The 27,942-nt window shown below is 44.3% G+C and overlaps 1 protein-coding gene across 2 annotated transcripts; it reads right to left on the reverse strand.

Annotated features, from left to right (window-relative positions):
- Positions 1 to 3,458: 3,458 nt before the first annotated feature.
- On the reverse strand, positions 3,459 to 27,848 carry Rest (RE1 silencing transcription factor). 2 transcript variants are annotated; one of them, XM_036201249.1, is made up of 4 exons: positions 27,801 to 27,848; positions 24,755 to 25,658; positions 16,477 to 16,560; positions 3,459 to 9,170 (listed from the first exon to the last, which is right to left on the reverse strand). In XM_036201249.1, the coding sequence occupies exons 2-4, from the start codon at positions 25,647 to 25,649 to the stop codon at positions 6,949 to 6,951; spliced, it is 3,201 nt and encodes a 1,066-aa protein (XP_036057142.1). In that variant the 5' UTR covers positions 25,650 to 25,658; positions 27,801 to 27,848; the 3' UTR covers positions 3,459 to 6,948. The 2 variants fall into 2 exon arrangements, with proteins under 2 accessions (XP_036057142.1, XP_036057141.1); XM_036201248.1 differs by lacking the exon at positions 27,801 to 27,848 and adding an exon at positions 27,151 to 27,206.
- Positions 27,849 to 27,942: the final 94 nt, after the last annotated feature.

Consider the following 27,942-nt stretch of genomic DNA (forward strand, 5'->3'; position numbering starts at 1 on the left):
ATTTGCATTATGACTAAACTATTTGTAATCAGAATAGTGAATAAATAAATCATTGTTAAAGAGCATTTAAAAATACATCTTGTGGGGTTGGGAATTTAGCTCAGTGGTAGAGAGCTTGCCAAGGCCCTGAGTTTTTGATCCTCAGCTCCACATACAGAAAAACAAAAACAAAAACAAAAAAAAACTTGTCACACAACTAAGATGATTCAGCACTTTCAAAAGAGCTCTTGTTTAAAACTTCTGTTTAAACCTGAAAAACAAAAGTGAGTGTCTGTCAAATCATGGCAGGCAGAAAATGCCAAAGACGTTGACCTTCCCCTGGAAACACATGGCTTCCATCGTTGGCAGTGCAAATCTGGAAACCTGTATAGGAAGGACATGTGAGTATCTTAGCTATCATGAGGCTCCATAAGTATCCAGGTTTAAATCATCTGACACTTCACAGAGGACTCCTTATTTGCAAGATTGCTCAAGTAAATTATAAAGCGATTAAACATTTGTTTCTAGTATTTGATCTACATACTGAGGTTACAAGGAGGTCTGTGCAAAAATAATAAAGTTTAATTTCAGAAGATCTATTTTTCCTGTCAAATAAGTGAGGAAAATACTCTTGAAACTTTGAGGAAAGACTTGCTCTTTATGAAACATGATGGTAACTTTTTATCAGAGTAAGCAAAAACTGAACCCACAATCTAGGACAAGTATCAGATCAATGGGGGTGCTAGGTGCTTCAAGCAGTCCTCCATCTAACCTGATAAGACACCTAATTCACCTTCCTCTTTGGCCAGTCTCCTAGGTGATCTCATTCATTTTCTGTTTTGTTTTGTTTTAAATAGCTGTAGGTTCAAGATATCCAACCATGTGGGTGTAGCCTCAGTCCCCACTTATTACTGTATGAATTTTCCTGGCTTGCTGGGAACCTTCCTTATTGCCAGAGAGCTTGCCAAGTACCACGGACAGAGCACAAGGCTGAGATGCTAACAGAAAATCCTGATCAAATTAGATACACAGGAAATAGGAAAGGAAAAACCCAAATGCCACGAAAGAGCCAGGCCCAAGTCAGCAAGCTTTGCACTCAACCCCTCCCTCCCTGAAAGCGTCCTGACTGCTGGGATTACCTCGCCCCACAAATCTGTGACTGTTCATGACCTCGTTTACTTGGAATTCAATCTGTGACTGTTAATGACTTCATTTACTTGGAATTCAAATAACCTTAGAAACCCAACTGTCTATCTGGCTCCTTTGTTGGGTTTTGTTTTTCAAGACAGGGTTTCTCTGTGTAACAGCTCTGGCTGTCCTGGAACACTCTGTTAGACCAGGATAGCCTCGACTCAGAGATGGGTCTGCCTCTGCCATTAAAGGAGTGCACCACCTCCTGGCTATCTGGTTTGTTTAAATGACTGGTTCTACTTTTATAGCACTCATCCAGATTCCTGGCCCTTGAAACATCTTAGTTCCACTAAGGAAAAAAAAAAAAAAAAAAAATCATTGTACTTGACTTCTAATGAGGACTCATCAAGAGGTCATGAATTCATCTGTAAGTAACCAGTATCTAACATTCCTTTAACCATTATCTACCATTCTTTCTTTCTCATGATTTGGGGTCTCAGATTACTAACTGCGTTGAGACATTTTTCTTTTCCTTGATACATTTTTCTTTTCCTTGATACTTTACAAAATCGTGTTTCTCCACTCATTCCCCTCTCTAAACTACAAAAACCTAAGCCCTGTTTAACACGTGGCTCCACTGCTCACATGGGAGTGGCAAACCTCACTCACAGAACTGAATACTAACCTTTGCAGCCCTATTAAATACAGTGGGAACTCATCCTCCCTTCAGGAAACCGTTTAACAGCCAACCAAAATCCGCTCGTCTCAGGCCCAGCTACTAGAAAAGGATACGCACACTTCAGGCTAATTAAACTGTGTGGAAAGAAACCACTGAGTAAAACTGACTTGTTAGTTTCTGTGGGGGTCCACAGAGACTCCATAGTGAGACCTTATTCCATCTTTACTCCGAGTCAGAGTCCCAGTTTCCTCTGCCCCACAAGGCTGCGTAATAGGATGTTTTGGCCAAAGGTGTGGTTACAGGTGTCTTATATACTTAAAAGGCCTAAATACAAGATGCTTTGTTATAAGGCTTGGTTACCAGGTGTTTTGATAATTAAGGGTCTACACTTGTTTGTACCTTGACCTTGAAAGGGGGAGGTCTTTTGCCTCTCCCCTAGCTGGTGTATAAAAAGCCCATGAGGAATAAACAATGGCGACTGTGGTATTGACCCAGAACTATCTTGTGTCTTTTTCTTTGTCTACATCTATATTTTCCGTATCTATTACTTCTCAACCCACACTCCCCATGCAAAGGTCGGGCTGGACCTGTCAAGTTTCTCCCCAACCTCTACCTCTTCCAAGATAACACACTTGAAGAGAAGCCTTGGGATGCTACCCACTGCACAGCAATGCCATCCCTGCTGAAGGAGAAAAATCAAGCAGCTTAATGGTATAAAGAATATTAAGTCACACAATAGCTAGCATCGTTGAAGCAGCACTGCCTGGGGTGGGCAGTTCAAAGAAGGTGACTGCTTCCAAGTATCCCTTAGGCTCTATTCTCTTAAGGGGGCCTGACTCTACCAGGCAGCTGAGGAGCCGAAGCTGGCTGACAGTCACTCATTAAGCCTCGTACCTCTGGGCTACCCAGAAAAAAAACAGTCCTGGTCTGTCTCCAGATTAACTGTGACAATATGTATACATTGTAAATTTCCTCCATTTATCCAAAAACCAAACTCCCGGTTTCTGTCTCTGTAAAACATGTTTAATTGCTCTAAGTGTCTGGGACCTTAAGAGATCTGCAGATGAGAAAGCATGTGTAAAATTTATAGCTTGCCAGGCGGTGGTGGCGCAAGCCTTTAATCCCAGCACTCAGGAGGCAGAGGCAGGCAGATCTCTGAAAGTTTGAGGCCAGCCTGGTCTACAGAGCAAGTTCCAGGACAGCCTCCAAAGCTAAAGAGAAACCCTGTCTCGAAGGAAAAACAAAAATAAAAAAAAAAAAAAACCTGTTATAGCTCAAACATCAACTGTGTGTCTGTTCAGGGTCAGTTCTCTCAGCCAGTCTGCACTGGCATTAGGAGCACTTCCTTTATTAAGCTCTCTCTCACTGTGAAGGTTTCATACCATAACACTAACACTCAGTGTCACTCCCAACCCCCAACCATGAATATCCATGCTATCCACTAACTACCCACTACCATCCTCACAGCTAACCTTAGAAATTTTAGATACACTGCTGGAGACAAAGCTCAGTGACAGAGCCTACAACACACAAGATCTGGGTTTGATCCTCAGCACTGGGGGGGGGGGGGGGGGAGACACACTCAAGGTATAATTTACTCACAGTTACAGAAAAACGTTGATCTTGGTTTCTTTAATACACCAATAATAAACAAAGGCCTGGTGCTTTTTAGAACTTTATTTCAATGTAACTATATGCATAAGAAATACACTCATATTGGTTAATAGAATGCAATTATGCTTAACTTATCCTACACAATCTTGACCAGAAACTTGGTACATGGTTTAAATTTTCAAAAAAAAGAAAAACAAAAACTGCAATCTGGTTTATTTCTATCTATTACAAATGTATAAAAGATCCTCCATCAATGCTGCTGCAGCAGCAGAACCTTGAGAAATACACCTTTGGTTTGCCTCAGAAAGGAACACATATTGCACTGTAAAGTTTATAAAATTGGCGCAAAACATGGTGGTAATGTTACAATACCAGTTTTAAGAGTTCAGTAACCAATGGGGAGCCTATGGGATACATGCAGAACTGTAAAAGCTATCTCACTTAGCTAGCTGTACGCTGTAAATCTACATTCAGATCATTCTGAACTAAGACTATCAGCTCAGTTTATCTGGTGAGGTCAACCAGGAAACCCTAGAATATACCTTGATTTTTGCAAAAGCAAAAATGGGGGAGGGGTTTCTTCAGCATTTCAGTCTACGAGTAACAGTATACTAACAGGCAAAGTGTTCTTTCACTGTCAACATAGAATGAACTGCTCAAGGTCAACTTGGGCTTGAATTTGCATTAGCACTTACATGCATGCTAGTCCAAGTTGTTGACCTCATGACTTTAAAAAGTAACTCTAAAAAAGTAACATGGCCCTTCTTGGAAGACTAGAGAAAGACATCAGACTAGAGAAAGACATCCAGCCACAGTTGTAAAAAGTCTCATCAAAACAATGTACCCTTCTATGAATTACGCCTCAATTTAAAAAGTAGCCCCAAATAAGAAGCAGCTCTGAAAAAGAAAATATAACTTAAGATATTTGAAAAAAACAAGGTGAATACAGGTTCAAAAACATTTAAGATACATTTTCCTAAGGCTACCTAGAACTAGGCTTTAAAGAATGCTACCATTTCAAGTTTACCACTAGTTACTAGATACCAATTTACAAACAAGATGTTCACTTTTTTTGATCCTTTATCAGGAGAAAAATCTACCTTCCGACTATGAGGGTGGTGATGGGGAGGTACTAGAAAACAAGACCCAAACAATCCCATGCAAATATCACATTTTTCAAATGGAAGAACTCCTGACTGCACTAGAAGTCCCAACCACTAAGACACTTTCCATTGCAATGATTTAAGTACAAATACAAGCCACCAAAGGTTTAGGCCTAATATAGGCCTAACAACCAAGTCCTTGTTTTCTGGAAGAAAGGCCTCAAAAGTCCCACTCAATTCCATGTAACAATGCTTCAAAGATCAAGTAGGTTTTAATTTCCTTTATATTTTTGTTTTTTACTTCTAATCTTAAAGACTAGATTAAAACTTAGCTCAATTCCCAGAAGGCATTGCTTTCCTCTGCTCTGTGAAAGAGTCCACAAAGTCCTCTTCCTCAAAACCAGCTAGCCCCCAGCCTCCAGCCTGTGCTTGTGATGCGTCTTTCTCAACATCTTGGCAAGGTAATGTAGGTAAAATATGCTCATGAACATTAAAACTAGTTGTTAGAAAGACGTAACTAGCTTTATAATTTAAGTTTTAAAACATAAATACTTGCAGCTTGATCTGCACTGACAATGATTGTCGGAGCCTAGAATTCAACATTTACAAATTCTCATTCACACACACACAAAACACACTATCATCACACAACTTGTGTCTTGAGAGAATCTTCTGCTTTTTAAATCTTTGGCCTCCCAGTCAATCCCAAGTTCAACCAACTTTAACTAAAACTTCACTCAGAATTTCAGCAAGCTTTTCACCCACACATTAATGCTTGTCGGATCTTTCGTCAACTGTCAAAATCTGAAGCCTGCTCAGAGATCGCCAGGTAAAAGAAAATAAATGAACATGACCATCACAACGTCACAATTCCCGATTGGGATCATACTTTGTTTACTACCAGCAAGAGAAATCCCACGTTGGACTATTTCACACTCCGGTGTTGGCCAAAGGACACAGAGAGCTGGTTCTGGAGCATGCGGTTTCTCACACAGGAACACAAGTCACTTGCAGCCTCTCCCGTACAGAGGCTGTCTCACAGGGGCAGCGAGGACACCCACTAGTTTGTGGAGATCCCTGAGAAAGTACAATTCTTGAAATCTGGACTGCACGTAATGCACATGAGCCCTGTTCAGGTACTCATTGGAAGAAAGATGTGGCTGTTACCAGAACTCAGCACTCCACTCTAGATTAGCCATGTGGCCATGATGGCTTTCTCACAATTGATATTCTCTAGTTTAAAGGATAATTACGTTGGGCTACAGATTTGCTGTTTCCAAGGATGACTTGGAGTTAGTCAGTCACTCATCACTTGATTTGAGTAACCATCCCAACATTAACCATCTATTGAAAAAAGAAACTCTTCAAAGAATGACTTCTCACTCTCTAAGAAATAAGCTAGAAACAGCAAAATAACAAACTCTAATGGCTGATATCTGAGATTAAATTTTGTTCAGTATGGGATCTATTGGCTTACTGCAAAAACCAGACCTGGAGAGCTGTGGAATTACACATATGCTCGCCATTCAAAATAACTTACATGAAACTGCTTCTGGTATAGATAAGAGGTGAAAATTAAAAAAATAAAAATAAAAATAAAAGACAATGGATTGAACCTGCATGTTCCATTGCTCATAAACTTGCACACTATTGTTCTGCAAAAAAAGACAATTGCAGCAAAGAAAAACGGCCCTTTTGCAAACAAGCCTAAAAGTACCCCCCAAAAAGAAAAAAAATAACATGCATATATGTATAAAGTGTTACTATTAAACACAATGCTATTTCTAGGGGGGGAATTAACTGCATAGGTTAAAAAACAAAAACAAAAACCATGTGCAACATCTTAAGCCAGTAAAGCACCAAAATAAAAAAAAAATTAAAAAAAAACACCAAAAATCACTTTTTATAATGATTAACATAGAAGCACAAAATATTGACCATAAGTCAGGAAGCAATTACCTGGACAGATACAATGTCCACTGTTGAAAGAATTTTTCTTCAATTTAAATGTCTTTTCTCATCTCTAAAGAAACCTTAAAGTGCTAACTTTACTTATATAAAGCAGGCAAATTCTTCAAGTAATTTGCTACGCCAATTTTTATCAACCTAAACAAGGAACTAAAAATAGAAACTAAAGTGAAAAGGACAGAAAAACTGACAGGCTGCAGGCAGACATCCAGAGAACGTCATCTACCACCTTGCCTTTCTCTTTTCACTGCACAAGAAAACAGATTTAAGTGTCTGTTTTCTTACATTAACTCCCTAGGATTTGCTAAGAATTTTGCAAGTCACTAGGTAAGATATACAATCCTAAGAAAACAATGTCACTTAAAAATCAGCACTGGACACTAATTAAAGCAGGCTTGTGTGCGTCTACTGCCTTAAACTAAAAGTGAGGCATGCTTACAAACAAACTATGGTGAACAGCACCCCACCGGCTCACTACTCCTGCCCCTCAGCTGCTTTTTCAAGGAAGTAGACGTTAACCAAATGGCGATTGAGGTGCTTGCTGTAATCCTTTTCCTTTCCGAAAGACCGATCACAGAAAATACAAACAAACTCTCCCCCCTCAGTTATTTTAACTGCCAACCCCTCCTTTCCACTTTTTGAACTTGCTTCTTGTGGCATTGGCCGAGCCCCATGCAGTCCAGAATCATCACTGCCCTCTGACATATTATCACTCAGGTCACTTCCATCGTGGCTATGGATGCCTTCATCTTCATCAATTTCCGGAGACTCGTTTTCAGGCAAAGTGAGAGGAGGCGAGGCCGTTACAGTTGGTGATGGAACAGGAGGCAATGGTGCCACCGGTTCAGCTGCTGAGGCTTTCACAGGGACACTGTCTGTGTTCTGCTCTGTGTCCACTTCCATCTCACAAACCCCAGCTGAATCAGTCTGACACTGAGCATGTAATGTTTCACCATCTGACACATTTGAGTTCTGTTCCGAGGATAAGACACTAGTAGATTCCTTGGGAGCAGGAAGCGTAGCTAGACTCTCACCAGCTCCCTCTGTTCCTACTTTCTTGAGAGGGGCTATTTTATTTCCTTCCCCATCAGAGCCAATTTCTTGGTCCTTGGGTGTCTTGTCTCTTCTGGAGTTTCCCTTTGGCAATGCTGATGATGGGGCTGGAAGATCCTGTGCACTCTGGCTTCCGTTCAAAAGCTGGCCATCTCTAACAGGCACTAAGCCAACTCCAATAAGGACTTGCTCCTGCCGCACCACCTCACTCTGCGTGCTCAACTTCTCCTTTGTACTCTCTTTTCGGGGAGATGACCTTTTGGTGACTGGTTTGACTTGAAGAGGTGGCTCCATGACAGCAGGAAGCTCCCTCTGAACAGGTCCCATGTGAGGAGGCCCTGTCTGAGCAACTTCCACCTGAGCATGGTCCAAAGAACAAAGCAGCTTCTGCTGACAATGTCCCCGCTGAGACTCCATGGGAGGAGGCGGCTCCATCTTTGGAGACTCCATGGGAGGAGGCGGCTCCCTCTGAGGAAGATCCATGGGAGGAGGAGGAGGCTCCCTCTGAGGAAGATCCATGGGAGGAGGAGGCTCCCTCTGAGGAAGATCCATGGGAGGAGGAGGCTCCCTCTGAGGAAGATCCAGGGGAGGAGGAGGAGGCTCACTCTGAGGAAGATCCAGGGGCGAAGGCAGCTCCCTCTGAGGAAGCTCCACGGGCAGAGGCGGCTCCCTCTGAGCAGGCCCTGTCTGAGCAATATCCATGGGTGAAGGAAGCCCGGGCTGAGAAGAACCTGTAGGGGTCACCACCCCCTGAGTGAGCGCAGGAACAGAAGAGACCTCCCCCTCCGTGGAAGGAGGCTCTGCCGGAGCAGTGTCCTTCTGCGTCTCCTGAGCAGCTCTGCTGCCTTTCTTACTTGATTTACCTTTCGGAGCTTTCTTCTTTGCACCTTGCTTTTTACTGCCCCGCTTCGTCCCCTCCGTCTTGCTGTCATCTTTTGGCACCTCGGTACTATTTTGGGGCTTGCTTTCTGCAATCTTTCTTTTCTTTTTTGTCACTGGTTCCTCATTCACAGGCTCATCTGAGGGGTGGGCTTCAGCATCCACCTTTCTTTTGTTTTTCTTGGCTTTACTGACTTTTTCTTTGTTGTTTCCTGTTTGCACATCGGTGGGTTTTGGCTCTGCTGCCTGAGTCTCTGTCGCTGACTTCCGAGTTCTGGTAGTTACCTGGCCCACTGAGACATTGCCACAAGACTTCTTCTCTTTTGAAACATCCTTTTTCTCTGCTTTCACAGGCTTCTCGTTTTTCTTGGCAGACAGCTCTCCCTTTGTTTTTGTTTGCTCGGTCTCTGTCTTTTCACTGGTGCTGTTACTATGCGAGTCAGCCTCTCTCTTCTTGATTTTCTTTAGCTTCACTTTGGAGACATCCATCATCTTACTAGGACACGTAGGGTGCTTGGATTTGAAATGATACTGGAGATTACACTTCTTGGAGGCTGCATAGTCACACACGGGGCAGTTGAACTGCCGTGGGTTAACGTGCAGCTCTACGTGCTTTTTGAAGTTGCTTCTATCTGCCGTTTTGTAGTCACAGTGAGGGCAATTAAGAGGTTTAGGCCCGTTGTGAACCTGTCTTGCATGTCGGGTCACTTCGTGCTGGTTTGAAGCCACATAACTGCACTGATCACATTTAAATGGCTTCTCACCTAAAGGTGAAGAGGAGATGTTACCAAAAATAGATGACACAAATCCAACATTAAAATATCCTTAGGATTGTACATGTAAAATAACCACAAAGACCGTTGGTTGGAAGACTTGATCATGCACCTTACATTTTCCATATGTATTTGTATAACATTTCTCTATCTGGGACAGAGGCTTGATTCTCAAAGTACATTGGAGAAATAATCAACTGAGTCAAGCATTATGTTCAAAACAGTTTATGTTAGCTCTTGGCACTGTTAAAGTGCAGGCTCCGCCCGGAAGCACACACCTGCTGGCACAGGCCGAGAGCCTCTGGGTGCCAGTCTGGGACAAAGCCACTCCAAGAGAAAAATGGTTTTAATTTTCTGCTCTTCACCCTCCAGAATTCTTTTAAGCTAAAATACACTATAACCCAGTATAAAAAGCATCTATAAGGTTAGGTCTGGAGCGGAATCTCTCAGTTTGAGCTCCAGCCCCCAGACTTGTCTGCCTACATTTTAAGGCTCTGCTTTAGCCTGGGGAGTAAATTAACCCTTTCCTCATCACTCAAGAGGTGAGTAAAGCTATACTCAGAGTTTCTATAATACCAGAGTATTATACTGTTTGAAAGCAAAAATAAGATTGACGCCAACTGGAAACCTTAAAGTGATTTTTTTCTATCTCAACTTCTCATAAAAGGGGCAAAAAAACTAAATGAGGCTGGTATACAAATAGATACGGTATACAACACAGACAGTCATAACCACAGAGCCCACCCACCCCAAAATTAAAAGCAAAAAACATTCTACCTGAATACATACCCAACTAGATCACACTCTAGTAAATATTACCAATTGGTATCCATACCCCACCGGTCCAATGGAATGCATAGTAGAGAAATGGAAATTGACATTTATGAAAATTAATCTTTCAAACATCCACATTCATTATTATCTAAGTTTTCCATAAGCAAAATTAGAGGTGAAGCTTAACTATAACAATATTAAAGATTACATCATTAGAAATGTCTGTTGACAGAATCCTAAATCTCCCCCAAAACCTACTCAAGTATATCAAATCAGATACGTGGGTAATAAATGGCAACTCTTTTGATGGTAAAAATTCAAGAGTTTCAGCCAGGCATGGTAGCGATACCTGTAATCCCTGCTACTCAAGAAGCCATGGCAAGAGGACCCCATATTGGAGGCCAATATGGGGAATTTAGCAAGAGCCTATCTCAAAACGTGAAAAAATATATATATTCAAGTCCAAGAATGGGGAAGTCAATGGGAAAGGACTTGCCTGGTGAGCACAGGGCCTGGGCTTGAGCCATCTGCAGAAAGGGGGCGGGGGACAGGAAGAGTCTCTACAGCACATACATTCCTCTACCCTTGGCTCTACTGTCAGGGTTAGCAATGCTCAAGGTCAAGGTGACCTGCAGCCAATTAAAGAGGCCAGCCTGAGCTACATGAGACCCTGTCCCCAAACAAAACACCTAGCCCTAGATTCAATTCCACATAAAACCTGGCATGGTGGCACACAGGCCTCTAATCCCAACACTCTTGAATAACAATTCTCAAAAAGAGAGAGAGAGACTGCAAGATGGCTCTTCGGTTAAGGTACTTCTTACCAAGCCTAAGTAAGAAGCTTGGAGAAAAGACCCACAGGAAAAGCAGAGAGGCAACTCTCACAAGCTGTCCTTGTGTGGTCTCTACATACAGCCATGAACATGTCCACACATACAACAAATTAATTTATTAATTAGTGTGATCTTAAAAATTGGTACTGCAGTTCCAGGATGGCCAGGACTACACAAAAAAATGCTGTCTCAAAAAACAACAACGGGGCTGGAGAGATGGCTCAGTGGTTAAGAGCACCAACTACTCTTCCAGAGGTCCTGAGTTCAATTCCCAGGGACCACATGGTGGCTCACAACCACTTGTAATGAGAGCTGGTGCCCTCTTCTGACACATGCAGACAGAATTCTATATACATAATAAGTAAATCTTTAAAACAACAATAACAACAACAGGGTTGGGGATTTAGCTCAGTGGTAGAGCACTTGCCTAGCAAGTGCAAGGCCCTGGGTTCAGTCCTCAAGTCCGGAAAGAAAAAAAGAAGGGAAAAAAAAGAAAAACAACAACAAAACAAAACAAAACAAAACTTGGTGCTGTAAGCCTGATCGGGAGAGGGGGGCGGTCAGAGGCCCTGGGTGTGAACTTATTACTACCGTTTCACAACAATCATGTCACCAGATCACTTTCCAAACATTCCTGTCCATCCACAGCCACAGTCAGAGAAGACTCTCAGTGCTACCACAGGAGGTGGGTTCAGAGACTTGGCACAGGTCCAAGTGATGGTGGAATGCTCGGCCCTAAATAAGACATCTGTGTTCCCTATCCAAAGCTCAGGATATCACAGAGCAAACAGGGGAAAGACAGAAGAACCCAAGCGCCAGATGGAGGATGTACAGCAGCAGCATCTGGGCACAGCAGGACAATTACATTCGTGCACTCGTTTTGGCTGTGACTACCTGCACATCTAAGATGGAACTCATGAATATTCCAGATGGATGGAGGAAGTGTACAAGGCCCCACTCTTTCCTGAGCAGTTAAAAGGGTTGCTAGGGATGCGAAGTCATAGCCCCCAGTAGTACAGCCAAGCTAAGGTGCCCTTATTCAGTAACTCACTACCCATGCTTATGAAAGCAATCGTAATTAACTCAATGGGCCAAGGAAGGAGGGGCTTGGAAGGAGGGAACCTGAAGAGGGATAAGAAGGTGGGGAGCTGTGCCTGCGACAGAACCTCAGGACCCACCTAGTCAAAGGACCAACTCCTGTACGGCATCCTCCAACCTTCACATGTATGACTGACACGGCATACGTACCCCCACACACATGCACACACAGAGAAATTGTAATTGGAAAAAAAAAAAAAAAAAAGTCCAGCTCCCATCCAGGCCATCAGGCTTTGGAGCAGAAGCCTCTACTAGCCGAGCTGTCTCTGATAGGGTCTCATCTATCTCAGGCTGGCCCTGAACTCACTATATAGGCACAGATGTGGATGGGAAAAAAAAGGGTCTCGAATGAAAGGAAAATGTATGGCAGTCTCACCCTCCTCCCCAGCAAAACATAAAAAGCTACCTACATAAGCTCCCAAAGTGCCACAATTATGTCTTTGATCTATTTCCAATTCAGTCAGAATTGGAAAAAAAAAAAAAAAAAAAAGCTGGGTGGTGGTGGTGGTGGCAGCGGCGCTCGCCTTTTGTCCCAGTACTTGGGAGGCAGAGGCAGGCAGATCTCTGTGAGTTAAAAGCCAGCCTGGTCTATAGAAAGCTAGTATCAGGACTGCCAGAGCTCCCCAGAGAAACCCTGTCTGGAGAGGAAAAAAAGAAAAAAAAAAAAAAGAATATACGTTTAAAAAAAAAAAAGCCATGTTATTGTGTGGGAGCCATGTAGATATGATAATGATGTATGTGCTGGGAGCAGTGGTGCACACTGTCTACAGGATCAGACTCCCAGGACATATATCACTGTTACCTGAGCACCTCACACCCCACTCCCTTTATTTTGAGGCAGGTTCTTACATAACGCAGGCTGGTCTCAAGCTCACTATGCAGCTAAAAATGGCCATGAACTTCCAAGCCTCCTGCTTCTACTTCCCAGCACTGGGACTGCAAATATGTACCACAATGCTGTTTTAGGAAGAGCTGAGGACCAAAGAACCCACACAGACACCTCTGAGCACTCTGCCAATTGAGCTACACCCGAAGTCCCATCAACTACAATTTTCTTTAGATATGGTTGACAAAGAAAGAGGTTGGGAATTAAATCCTAACTTCTCATTTTGAGAGACTCTCATCCTTTTTTATCCTCCCTAAGTAAGCAAATGCCCCTCATCTGTGATCTAAGACTGGTATCTTCACATGAACAAGATTATAATTGCAGTACCCTGTATGCATACAATAATCAATAGGTATTAAAAAATACTTACCACAGTATAATTACTGATAACCTTTGAAACACAGCAAGCAAAACTCTAGACATTTAACAAACCCAAAAAAAAGCAAAGATTATCAACTAGGGTACAACACCACAGAAAACATTGAACACTTCAGTCAATACATACATATATATGAAAGGAATCCTTCTAAACCAGTGATCCATCACCATAAATAATGGATGATGTAATAATACATGTGACTTCAAATCAGCTACATCACAGGGTAAATATCAAGCATTTAGATTTAATTTCTAGTTGACCAGTAATAAAAGGGACATGAAAGAAATCTAAATGACATGAAAGCAAACATTCAGAAAGGGAGACACACTACAGAGGAAAATAGCTGTATGTTTCAAATGCTTAGAACTTACTACACATGCCAATTAAAAGACAAAAACAAAAAACAAAAAAGTTAACTGGAAATGCTTTTTTCCCTTGTCCAGTGCTGGGGATTGACTCCAGCTCTTGTACATGATGCAAAACCACATTACACTTCTACTGTGGTCACTGTGTTTGGAGCCCAGGCTGGCCTAGAAGAGTTTCCACCAGCCTCTGCCTCCCAAGTGCTGGGATTAAAGGTTCTCCTCAAAGTTTTATTCAAGAACTAAGTAAAGCCCTCTGCGGAATATTAATCCCTCTCCCACCCCAAAACCCAACACCCATAACTGCCTTTGGACAATCAATCAGGAAGTACCCAATAGTAACATTTTGGGGTTCTGGAGCTTTTGTTGTTTTCCTGAGACAGGGTTTCTCTGTGTAGCCTTGGCTGTCCTGGAACTCACTCTGTAGACCAGGCTGGCCTCAAACTCAGAAATCAATTTGCCTCTGCCTCCTGAGTGCTGGGTGGGATTAAAGGCTGAGCTACCACTACATTTTTATTTAAGTAGCCCAATGTAATAGCACAGGAGGACACTCAAAGGAGATCAACATAGCAAGCATGTGAGATCAAGAAAGCCTGGCAAGGCTGGGTGTGGTAGAGCGGGCTTTAGTCCTAGGTCTTGGGAAGCAGAGCAGGAACTGCGCTAGCATAGTGAGTGAGCTCCAGGCCAGCCAGAGAAGAAAGCCTGACAAGATACTGAGAGCCTGGACGTGAAGCTCACTTGTTAAGCTAAAGCTTAGCAGATGCCAGCACTTTAACACACGAGCCAAGTCAGCATCTATAATATAACAAAGTTTATAAGACATAACTTAGTAATGCAACTAAGTTTCCTAAGTCACATTACTAAGGTAAAACATGGGGAAGATGTGGGCTGGAGGCTGTATCAGAGTTCAGAGTTCGATCCTGGCACCCATATCAGGTAGCTCATGAACACACTCCAGCTCCAAGGGATCCAGCACCCACTTGCAGCCTCTGTGTGCATCCACATACAATCACAAATACACACTAATAAAAGTGATAAACAAAAGGAGGTTAAACCAGAGAGAAAGAAAGAATATAAAGATGAGTGAGAGGCCTCAAGAGCCAGGCATACCACTCTTGAGCATATACCCAAGGAATGCTCAATCATACCACAAGGACACATGCTCAACTATGTTCACAGCACCATTATTTGTAATAGCCAGAACCTGGAAACAACCTAGATGCCCGTCAACTGAAAATGGATTAAGAAAACGTGGTACATATACACAATGGAGTACTACTCAGCAGAGAAAAACAATGACAGCATGAAATCTGCAGGCAAATGGATGGAACTAGAAAAAAATCATCCTGAGTAAGGTAACCCAAACCCAGGACAAACATGGTATGTATTCACTCATAAGTGGATTCTAGATATAAAGCAAAGAACAATCAGACTGCAACACACAGAACCATAAGGCTATATATGTGGCATGGGGGACCCTAGCATGACTGTAGCTTATAAGATCCGGTTTTACCCCAATTACTGAGCAACCCTCAATGAAACATTACACTATTAAGATAAGAATTTATACTGTATCAAGCTGATAATAGAAAAATTAATTAATTAATCTAAAAATATAAAAGAAGGGGCTGGGGATTTAGCTCAGTGGTAGAGTGCTTGCCCAGCAAGCACAAGGTCCTGGGTTCGGTCCTCAGCTCTGGAAAAAAAATAAAATATTAAAAAAAGAAAGAAAGAAAAGAAAATTTTGAACTATTAAAAAAAAAAAATAAGGAGTGGCAGGCAGTGGTGGCACACGCCTTTAATCCCAGCACTCAGGAGGCAGAGCCAGGCAGATCTCTGTGAGTTCGAGGCCAGCCTGGGCTACCAAGTGAGTTCCAGGAGAGGCACAAAGCTAGAGAAACCCTGTCTCAAAAAATCAAAAGAAAACAAAGGGGGGAGGGGCGGCAGGGGGGATTTAGCTCAGTGGTAGAGTGCTTGCCTAGCAAGGCCCTGGGCTCCAAAAAAAAAAAAAAAAATGAGAGGGATCCAGGAGGTATCACAGGGGAAGAAAAAGGTGATCAATTATACTCTACGACAAAAACTAGGGGTCACATCAAAATGTCTTGCTTGTTACTGGGGTTAACCTCCTGCCTCAGTGCAAACTACAGCATATGCCACCAGGCCCAGCTCTATAATACTCTGGGGTTTTTTGTTTTGTTTTTGTTTTTGTTTTGTTTTTTTTGAGGCAGGGTGTTGCTGTGGAACCCTGGCTGGTCTGGAACTTGCTATATAGATCCAACAATCATTTTCTCTCACACATAGAATCAAAAAAATGGGATAAACCTGTGGTCTGTGCATAATTTAATTGGAGTATTAGAACTGTTCTGAGCTCTAACAAACACTAAGAGCCGTCATCTTGGGCTGGAGAGATGGCTCAGCAGTTGAGAGCAATTTCTGCCTGTGCAGAGGACCCAAGTTTAGTTCCCAGGACCCATAAAGTAGCTCCTATCCATCTGTAACTCCAGTTCCAGGGGCCCTGACACACCCTTTTGGCCTGCTCAGGAACTGCACCCACTTTCGGGTAAATTACTCATATACTATTAATAAAACTTCAGAAAGAAAAACAAAGGAAATCCTTCCAGAAAAACATTTACAAACAAATTCACATCTGTACGGTTTCTGGATTTATCCTCCAATTTTGGTTTTGCGTTTTTAAAGCAGAGAGACCTGCCTGGCATAGTGGCACCTGCTTTTAATCCTAACATGTGAGGCAGAGGCAGCTAGCTCTCTGTGAGTTCCAAGCCAGCAGTAGCTACATAGTAAGATCATGTCTAAGAAAAAAAAATGTTTTTAAAGATCTCCAAAAACATGAAGTTCTAAACAACTCAGTTTCAGTTCTAGAATTCTTTACAAAGAAGTTTACAACAGCCAAATGAATAAAAATTATAGTTTACTGAAATGGTAGAAGTTACCATTTCTTACCAACCTGAATGAGTACGCATGTGTCGAGTTAGATGAGTCTTCTGAGAACTTGAGTAAGGACAAAGTTCACATTTATAAGGGCGTTCTCCTGCAAAATTATAATGACAGTGTTTAATATGTAACAGTAAGCCAAAACAACTCTAAGAAGTATAACTAGGCCGGGCGGTGGTGGCACAGGCCTTTAATCCCAGCACTTGGGAGGCAGAGCCAGAGGGATCTCTGTGAGTTTGAGGCCAGCCTGGGCTACAGAGTGAATTCCAGGACAGGCTCCAAAGCTACACAGAGAAACCCTGTCTCAAAACAAAAAAAAGTATAACTATTCCCTCCCACATATTTTTGGGTATTTCACGTTTTTGAATTGGTGTGGCTGGGTTTTGTTTATTTTGGATTTTGAAACAGATTCTCCTAAGTAGTCCTAGCTAGCCCAAACACTCAATCTCCCTGCCCCTGCCTGAGTAGTCCAGGCTAGTCAAACACTCAATCCTCCTGCCCTTGCCTAAGTATGGGTTTATACAACCATGCCAAAAAGGAACTTATCTCCAGCCATCTTTCCATTTTTGGTTTTGAGACAGGGTCTGAAGTGTGCACTTGTCATCACATGTCTCAGTCTTCCACGTCTCTGGTGTCACAGATCTACACCACCTGGACAGGCTTCTGACAGGATATTTTTATTGTTTTTTTAAATTGTTTTGTCTTGTCCAGAGAATAATTAGTTTTGGGGGCAGGGTCTTATGTAGCCCAGGCTTGCATGGATGACCCTAAACTGATCCTCCTCCGTAACCTCCCACGAGCTGGAATTTTAAGGTGTGAGCCATCATCATGACAGCTCGGAACGTTGCCACAGAATGACTCTTCTCCCGTTACTGGCAGACTAAGTGTAAGTTAGATCTAAGTGGCAGTGCACAGTACCTACAACCCTGGCACAAGGGGCGGTGAAGGCAGGAGGGGTGGAGACACTGCCAGCTAAGAGCTGTTGGGCAGCATGACCTACAGAAGAGTCAAAATCCCAACACCAGGCCCAGTAGGAAGATGGCTCGGGCAGGAGCAACTGCTGCTACTGCAGAGTTCCAGTTCAGTGCCCAGGATCCACACACCTCAACCATCCATGACTTCAGTTCGGGTCTGAGGCCCTCTTCTGACATCCTCAGGCACCAGAACAAGCATGTGATATACTACATGCACGCAGACCAAACACTCAGACACTTAAAAACAGTTTTTAAAGATAAAAATAAAAACAAAAAATTCTCAATGTGGTAGAACCTGCCTAGTACATGTAAAGCTGAGTTCAAGTCCTAACACAGGGAAATAGTCAGTTCAGGAAGACTCAAGCATATGGTACCACTAACCTAATGAAGTAACTCTAGCTAAGTGTAGCAGCACACACTTCGAATCCCAGTGCTTAGAGGGGAAGCAAGAGGATCAAGAGTTGGAGGCTAGGGGCTGGAGAGATGGCTTGGAGGTTAAGAGCACTCCAGAGGTCCTGAGTTCAATTCCCAGCACCCACATGGTGGCTCACAACCATCTGTAATGAGCTCTGGTGCCCTCTTCTGGCCTGCAGGCATACATGCAGGCAGAACACTGTATACATAATAAATAAATAAATCTTTAAAAAAAAAAAAAAAAGAGTTGGAGGCTAGCTTGGACCACATGACATCTGTCTACAAAAAAAAAAAAAAAAAAAGAAAAGAAAAGAAAAACACTTCAGTGGAGATGCTGTTACTTTAGGCTAAAAATTCACATGGCGGTGGGGTGGGGCATACATGCCTTTAATCCCAAATTCCAAAGGCAAAGACGGCATTTTAATATCTACATTAAAATTAGTATGTATTTTAAAATCACAGTGATTTAACATTATAAAACAGTCCACAGGTCTTCAATTGTAAGTTGGTTCAGACTGAGGATTTGGAAACTCTGCAGGTGCCAATGTCGGATGCAACACTAACAAACGCATCTTATTTGGAGACAGGGTCTCAGTTAGTTGCCCAGGGTGGCCTTTAACTCATTCTGTGGCCAAGACAGGCCTTGAACTTGTGATCCTCCTGCCTCAGCCTCCCTCCCTGCTCCCCCACAATATATATATACACATACATACAGGCCTGCACTACCAGCCCAGCTATATTAAGAATACTGGGAGGGCTGGAGAGATGGCTCAGCAGTTAAGAGCACTGGTGCTCTCCCAAGGCCCTGAGCTTGAGTCCAGGTACCCATGTCACTCCCACCTACAACTTCAGCTCTAAGGGATCCATACTACGCTCTTCTAGCCTCCACAGGCACCTACACACGTAACACTCACAGAGAACACAAATCAAAAGAAAACTTTTTAGAGGAAGGGGAGCTGGAGAGAGAGCTCTTCAGTTAAGAGCGCACGCTGTTCCTCCTAGAAGTAAGCTCAGTTCCCAGCACTCCCAGCAGGTGGCTCCCAAATGCCTGAACTACAGCTCCAGGGGGTCCACCACCTCTGGCCTGAGGGTACCTGCACTTCCATCCAAACACAAAAATTAAATTTAAAAGAGATGGGCATAATGGAAATCCCAGTACTCCAGAGGTGGAAGTGGAGGCAGAGGCAGGGGGAATCTCTGTGAGTGTGAGGCCAGCCTGGTCTACAAAGAAAGTTCCAGGACACCCAGAGCTGTTACTACACACAGAAACCTTGTCTCCAAAATACAGAAATAAATAAACTATTACTTATTTGCCTTATGTATTTATTTATGTTTGTTTGTTTGTTTATGTTTTCTGAGACAGGATTTCTCTGCATACTCCTGGCTACCCTGGAACTTGCTCGCAGAGATGCCCCTGCCTCTGCCTCCGCTTCCAGAGTGTTAGGGGTAAAAGTGTACACCCCACACCCAGCTAACAAAGTGAAATTTATTGTTGAATATACTCTAGCTCTTTAACAAGTTTCTTGGGTGATTGTTGTTGCTGTTGTTTTTGGTTCTGAGACAAGGCTTCACTGTGTAGCTCAGGCTGCCCTTGAACTAAAGATCCTCTGGCCTCAACTTCTGGAGTTTTGAGATTAAGAAGAGCAAACTATCAGCTCTAAAAGTATAAACACAAACTTGGGTACTAAGTAGTCTGTATGTTGTCTTTCATGGTCTATTAGTATATATTAATGTTTTTATGTGCATACACACACACACACACACACACACACACACACACACACATATATACATATACATATACACACTGCTCATCAGGGGTTAGGATACAAGCAGCTCTCCCTTTATAAACTGTTTCAAAACAACTGGCAACAGTAATGTATTTAATATATAATATAGCCTCAAACTTGCAGCTCTCTACTTGCCTCTGCCTCCAAGTGATGAGCCACCAAGCTGATGTCTTTTTTTAGACAAGGTCTTAATATGTAGGCCTGGCTGGCCTGAAAAGGAACTCAGTATGTTAAGGACAGGTCGGCTCCAGCTGGGCATGATGGCACATGCCTACCTTTAATCACAGCACTCGGGAGGCAGAGATAGGTAGATCTGAGTTCCAGGCCAGCCTGGTCTACAAAGTTCCAAGACAGCCAAGGATACAACACTGAGAAAACCCATCTTAAAAAAAAAAAAAAGACTGGCCGGGTGGTGGTGGCACACGCCTTTAATCCCATCACTCAGGAGGCAGAGCCAGGCAGATCTCTGTGAGTTCGAGGCCAGCCTGGTCTACAGAGCAAGTTCCAGGAAAGGCGCAAAGCTGCAGAGAAACCCTGTCTCGAAAAAACCAAAAAAAAAAAAAAAAAAAAAGACCAGGCTGGCCTCAAACTCAGCTATCTGCCTGCCTGTTTCTGCTGAGATTAAGCCATACTGCTTCCCCATTCCTGGCCACCTTCTTATTGTTAATTGTGTTGAGTGGATGTGTACGTGTCTACAGAGATCAGGCTGCAGGACTGCCTTAGAGCTGGAGCTGCAGGCAGCTGTGAGCCTTGGCTGTGGGGAACTGAATTCAAGTCCTCTACACAAGCAGGACACATTTAAGCTGTGTCCCCTTAGCTATTTTAAATTAGACACTAGAGTTTAACTAAAGTTGTTAAACAGCATGAAGTACATATGGTATCTAGATAAGACAGCAGAGATGAAGTTAGTTTATAGTTTAGGTTAGCAGTTGTCTGATACAAGCTGCTGGCTCATCATGGAGTAAAAAATCCACGCAATTCTCACTTCATACACAGTGGGCTTCAAAACAACTGGCAACAATAAGTTTCTGAAATAAAATTAATTAAAAAAATCTGAACCAGGAATGGTGGCACAAGCCTTTGATCCTAGCACTGGGAGGCAGAGGCAGGCAAATGTCTGTGAATTCCAGGCAGACCTGATTTAGATAGCCCCAGGACAGCCAGGACTACATTATAATGACATGCAATCTGAGGTGTCTCTGACAATTCTCTCTCAGTAGCCCCGGTTCTCAAAGCCCAAAGCACATTGCTGTCTGTGTGTACAGCATTCAGTAAAGCTGCCTCCAATACCCTGGCTCGGGTTGCAGTTAGGAACTGCAGTGTCTTTACTACTGTACATACAAAGTTTCTAGCCTTAAGGAAACATGGTCTCACAAGAGAATCCAAAGCCTTTCAGTAGTTTCTGGCTGCATGTATGTATCCCATTAGTGTGTGCTTAGAGTGGATCAGAATGGTCACTCTAGAAGAGCAGGCTTGAGTTCCCTGTTGCCCCACTCCCATCCCCCTCCCACACAGGGTTCCTGTGTAGCCCCAGCTGTCCTGGAATTAGCCAGGATTCAAGATGTGTGCCACCATGCACACACAGCCAGACTTGAGTTCCAAAATAAAAATAAAAATAAAAATGAATTTTCACCTTGGGATCAGAGCAGAATTTCCAACAATTTCCGAAATAGCCCTAAGCGCACTCCTGCCATTTTGCCGTATGTATGTGTATTCATGTGTGTGTGTATGTGTGTGTGTGTGTGTGTGTGTGTGTGTGTGTGTATGCAAAGTAGCATTCTCAGTGTTGGATGATTCTTTTAAAAATCAACTCTGAAAAATGGTGAAGATGCTCTATGCCCTACACTATCAAACGTTCAGCCAAATACAATTCAAGTAAAACTAATATATCCATCCCATCAGTATGTACATTTGCTTCTCTTGTTCATCAGAAGGCTGAGGCAGGACAGTGAGTTCAAGTTTGGGGGTTTACACCTTTCATCACAGACTTGTTAAACTGAAGCAGGACTGCCAGAATTCAAGGCAGGCCCAGCTACTTACTGAACAAACCTGTGTCGCAGAAAACAAGTCTGGACATGGTGGCACAGGCCTGTAATCTATGCACTCAGGATACAAAGGCAAAAGGATGGTTTGGAATTTGGGGATAGCCTGATACACCTGGAGAATTCAGGCCAGCCAAGGTTATACACACAAATGCCTAACAAAAAAAAGGCATCTCCATGATAAGCTTTTCCCAGCTGACTCTGGTTGGCTCCCTATCACCACAAAATGAGGCAGATAACAAAGGGACTGAGGGAAAACAGGAAAAGACTACCATCCTGATAAGTGTCTTGAGTTGGGGCTTGTGTAACCCCAGGCTGCCTCTAACAGAGAATGAATGACCTTGAGCTCCTGAGCTCCAGTTCTTACTGCAAGTATGAGCTAGGCACTTCTCTGGCTTTTTTGTCTGTCTTGGTTGTTTTTATTTATTGGGGAAGAGGGGTGTTAGTCAAAGCCTGGGGCTTGTGCATGCTTTGTGAGCACTATACATGAGTTATACCACAAACCCAAGTAGAATCTGAAATTCACAAAACTCACTATGTGGTCCAGGCTGGCCTTGAACTTGGAGATGCTCCTGCTCGTCTCCCAAATGCTAGTATAAAGGCATGTGCCACCAACTGCTGTAATTTCTTCCCTGGACTGTCTTCAAAGTACTGTAGTATGGCAGCACTACTTGAAACAGACTAAAAACTACTGTACTCTTAGAACTAATGGTATAATAACCAATAATGTCCCCAAAGAGGTTATTTTTGAAAAACTGACACCGCTGGTACCTCACTCCTATAATCCCCCTAAAGAAGGGCTGCTGAGAATCCAGAGCTAGCCTGGGCTTCAGAGGCCTTCTCATTTATTCCTGTTCCTTGATGAACCCATCTACAACTGCATGTCTGAGCACACACACACCCAGATTATCTGGGGAGCCTCCTTAGCATCTTCACTTCCTCTAAGGGGTGGCTGAAAACAAACACAGCAAAGTTTGAAGGCAGAGTTCCTCTAACAGTGATGCAGTTAAGATTAAAATTACTCAATTAGCCAGATACTTGGCTGGACACCTGAAATCCTGTGGTGAACAGAGAGAATAACTAACATGGACAGGGTGGCTCTGTAATGCTTTTATACATTTAGAGCAAATCAATTTTCTGGGACAATAGGTACTTTTTTTTTTTCTTGAGACAAGGTTTCTCTGTGTAGCTATGGCTGTGCTTGAACACTATGTAAACCAGGCTAGCCTGACTGATACTGATCTGCCTGCCTCTGTCTCTGTCTCTGCCTCCTGGAATCAATGTACCACCATTGACTGCCTGACGTCTACATTTCTATTTTAAGCCCTTTTAATCCCTCACTCACTCCTGACATTACTATTGAGTCTTTTCTTGTTATTGGCCAGACCAAAATTTTCTCCCATTTTTAAAGGAACTGATTTTTTTTTTCATATGTATGTGCCATATGTGTAGATGCAGGCCAGGACGGTGTGGAACCCCTTGGAGCTACAATCCCAGGTTTTGAAACCACCCAAAATGAATGGTGGAAACTGAATACAGATCCTCTGGAAGAGCAGCAAGTACTCTTGACCACTAAGCCATCCCTATAGCAATGTTTCATATTTTAAAGAAAGTATCAGGGAGACTGACACCAGAATTCTGATTAGTCACAACCACAAGTGGGCAACACAGCAAGACCTTGGGTCCTGTCTCAAGTTTTGTTTTTTAACACTTTTTCTTTCCCTTTTTTTTTTTTAAATGATTCATTTTTATGTGCACGGGTGTTTACCTGCATGTATATCTGTGTAAGAGTGTTGGATCTCCTGGAACAGGCATTATAGACAGTTGTGAGCTGCCGTGTGGGTCCTGGGAATTGAACTCGGGACCTCTGGAAGAGCAGCTAGTGCTCTTATCCACTGAGCCATCATCTCTCCAGCCCCTTTAAAACTTCTCCTTTTGATGCTGGAGATGGGAAGCCTAACATGCATGCTCCACTGCTGAGCTACACTTGTGACCTCTCATTATTCCGGACTCCTGGGCCTGAAAGTCCTCATAACCTGCAGGTATCAGGATATGCTGAACAAATGCTGTTTCCGGCTGAAAGTAATTCTCATGGTGTCTGTGCTTACTCTCAGGAAAATGGCTTAAATCTGCAGTGATTTTACTCCTGGCTGGAGAAATGACTCCACAGTAAAGACCACTCACTGGCTACTCTTGCAGAAGACCCAGGGTTCAGCTTTCTGCATCTGTCACTCTCCTTCATTCCAGTTCCAGGAAATCCAATGCTCTCTCCTGGCCTCCAAAGGTACTGCACACATGTGGTGCACTTACATGCATGCAGTCAAACTACTCATACACATAAAGAAAATGAAAAAAGGAAAGAGGGACATATGGCTCAGTAGGCAAATGGTTACCTAGTGTACATGAAACCAAGTATTCCAACCCCATTTCATAAACCAACCATAGTGACACATGTCTGTAATCCAACTGCCTGGAAGGCAGAAGCAAAAATATCACAAGTTAAATATCCTCAGCTACAGATCAGTGAGTTCAAGGCCAATATGGGCTACTTTAGATCCTGTTTCATAAGGAGAAGGGGTGGGGCAGGGTGTATTGGTGAACACCTTTAATCCTGGCAATGTGGAGGAAAACACAGGTGGATAAGGGTTCGAGGCCAACCATGAGTTTCAAAGATAGCCAGAGTTATATGCAGCCTGTTCCAAAAAGATTAAAAAAAAAAAAAAAAAGGTGTAAAGTCTGTTCAACAATCTATATAAGGTTAATCAGTAGGCTTTCTTTTCTATCTAAATCCTCAATTCCTGCCTGATGGTGGTGGTGCACGCCTTTGATCCCAGCACTCGGGAAGCAGAGGCAGGAGGATCACTGTGAGTTGGAGGCCAGCCTGTTCTACAAATGTAGTGAGTTCCAAGACAGAACTGAAACACAAGAGAAACCTTGTCTTGAAAAAACAAAAGTCAAAAAAAAAATCCTCGATTCACCCTGGGAAACTATAGTGTATCTTAGATGTGTTCAGTTTACACAATCCATAAGCTTAATAGAAACCACATTTGGGGAAATTTAGGATCTCTTACCTGTATGAGTTCGAACATGCTGGACATAATTATTTTTTCTGTCTGAAAAATAGTTGCATTTGCTACATGTGTAGACTTTTCTAGGAAAATGGTTCCTCAAGTGTTTCCTCCAGTGGTACTCGCTCACTGTTGTGTATGTGCAAATGATACACTTGTAGACTCGCTCATTATCCCCGGCTCTGGTATGATGCTTGAGGTGAGCAGTGTAGTGATCATACCGGTTGGTATTGTAGCCACAGCGATCACAGCGGATGGGGCCCTTGGAGAAATCCCCCTCCTCGGCCGTACAAGAGCCAGACTCCCTGGCTTTGGCCTGTTTCTCCGCACTTTCTTCCACAAAGAACTTTTTGGCGCTGTGAACCCTGATGTGATGTACGAACTGCTCTTCCGACTCTGCCTCATACTGGCAGGGCTTGCAGCGAAAGGGTTTGGCCTTCAAGTTCTTGCATTTGTCCTCGGTCCCAAGCGTCTCAGGGGGGAGATCTTTATTCGAGTTGTATGTTTCTGGGGCCGCAGATGGTTCGAATACAGGCTGTGGTTCCACGGTGTTTAGCTCCAAGCTTCTCAGCTCCATGTGTACCAGCCCACTGGGGTCGCCTTTTAGCTCAGCAGACTCTTCAAGTCCTTCCCCTTCACTGTCAGAGAAGTTGCTGTCTCCCACGGGCATCAATTCTGCCATCTGCCTTTCTTCCCCAACCAGGTAGTCACAGCAGCTGCCACTGACTTCCCCCGTCAAGGCCACATTTGCTAACATGATGAGCTGAGGTGCAGCCAGTTCGGCTTTGGACAGCTCATGCAAGTCATACATGTCGTTGGGCAAGGCCATGCCCATGTTGCCGCTGTTGCTGAATAAACCTCCTCCTCCAGAAGACTGCCCCATCACCTGGGTGGCCATGACTGCACCCTGAATAAGGTATAACCAAAGAATAAATAAATAAATAAATAAATAAAACTAAAACAAAAACAAAACAAAAAAACAGAAAACAAAACAATCATTTAAATCCAGGCTCATTACCTAAAGCGAGCATTTTTCCAACGTAAGCTTCGTTCACTTCTAACAACAAATTGAAAATGGTTTCCTGCTGGGCATGGTGGGTGCCCGTCTATAACCCCAGAGCTAGGGAGGCTGAGGCAACACTGCTGTTAATTTTCAATTATCTTTGCAGTCAAAAAAGCATACAATTGAGTAACTATTTCCCCCATACCAAAAAAAAAAAAAAAAAGCAACTCTTTCATCCATTAGGTCTACCGCTGGCATGCAAGTGTGTCGACCGTTTTTCTGGCGGTTAACATTTTTAATGTTAACTAAAATGACTGAATTCAAAGCACTGAATAGTAAATTATTGTTCTCTCACTTCTCCCTTTCAACAGCTCAGTGGTCTGAATGAGAACCCCCAAAATCCACAAGCATTTCTATGCACGTAATGAGCACACCAAGAAATCTGGAAGAGTGCAATTTAATTTCTTCCTGGAAATTCAACTTAACTCTAAAAGAATAGACTCAGAAAAAGTAACAGACTTTTAATTTTTTTGATGACTCTTAACTTAAAGGGGTGTTTATGGATCCTTTTTCCCACAAAAGGGGAAGTTTTAAAGTGTTTTTCTGTTTGAAAACTCCCTAACAGCCGTGCAACTAAACACGTCAACCAGCAACTTTGGCGCATTGTGCTTGACTTGGCCTACTTGCCTAGAGGAAGCCATTACAGATCACCTTCTTGAAAACAACTTGAGTTTTCAAATGGCCTCAACCTCTAGCCTCAAAAGGTGCTAGTCTCGAACTCCGTTGTCCCTCTTGCAAATGAGTAAAGGCAAGATATGCAGAAAGTACTAACAGACAAACTTAAACCGGAAGCACAAAATGCACTCCGTTTCACCAAGCGTCTAAACACAAGCTCGCTCAGTTACATGCCCCAACAAAAAGTTGGGACTCGAATGCCATCACAGGAAACAGCGGGCCACAGCTCTTCCCTGGTTTAACAGCCTTACGGATTCCACAACTGACCGCCCCCCCACCCCTTCAACATTCACTTTAAAGCTCCCCACGAACCTCAGCTGCGACACTCCAAGGAATCCCCAGGTTTCCCGGGAAGACCGTGCAAGCAAGCACGGCCCGAGAGCAACGTGTTGCACGGAATTCCTATGTGCTGCTGCCACCAGCGCCGGCCTCGGCGGCGGCATTCCTAACTGAAATAGGCATTCGGCCATTTTCTCAAAATACCAAACACAAAGCAGCTCTTTGCAAACTTGGGCCCTCTTGCTTCCTCTCCGCCACCGAGCCGCGGGCGGTGCCTCCCTCGCGAGCTGCCCACTACCCTAGAGGCGCCACTCGGCCGGCCCCAGCCCCGCAGCCCCCTCCCCCGCCGTCCGCGCTAGCCCAGCACTGGGCGGAAAGTTACCTCGCCGCCGGCGTCCGGGTCGGGCCTGGGCCGGGGCCGGGGCTCGGCGGCGCCCTCCCGAGGTAGCCGGTCTCGGTCTCTCCGAGGGGCCCCGCGCAGGCCGTCGCTGCTGCCGCCCCCGCGCCCGGAAGTTTGCGAACTTCGCTCCCCCACCGCGCAGAGCCAGGCGCGGGCCGCAGAAATCGCTGTCCAGCCCCGCCGGCGGCGCCGCCCGTGCCCCGGGCTGAGTCAAGCGGGGCGGTCGCCTTCCGGCCGGGCCCGGCCTGGGGGGAGGGGGCGACGGGCCTGGGACGGCCGAGGGGCCCCGGAGCGGTGGGCCCTGGGCGAAAGGGAGCGCGAAGGGGAAGTTTCAGGACCGCGGTCACCAGCAGCGCCGCTCCGGCCTCGGCCGTCCCCGGACTCCCGGCGCCGTGCGGAAGGGGCCGCCCCGAGCTCTACTGGGGACCGGTGCCCCCGCCGCTCCCCCACCAGCCCCCGGCCCAGCCCGTGACTCGCTCCGTAACCCGATCCCGCCCCCGTCCGTCCGTCCGTCCGCCCGCCCTCCCGCCGCACCGCGCCGCCCGAGCCACAGTATCTGCAGATCAGCCCTGGACAGCGCCTCGCGCCGCTCCGCGCCTGCCCGCCGCCCTCCCAAGTCCGCGTCGTCCTACCCGCTCGCCTGCGCGCCCACCACGGACCGCCGCCCCCGAGTCGTCGCCGCCGCCGCCGCCGCCGCTCCAACTCCTTTTCTTTGTTGCTGGACTTTCGGGGGAGGGGAGGGAGAGCGGGGAAAAGTTGGGCGCCGAGGCCCGC

This window comes from Onychomys torridus, chromosome 10, assembly GCF_903995425.1.
Source record: "Onychomys torridus chromosome 10, mOncTor1.1, whole genome shotgun sequence".
Lineage (NCBI taxonomy): Eukaryota > Metazoa > Chordata > Mammalia > Rodentia > Cricetidae > Onychomys > Onychomys torridus.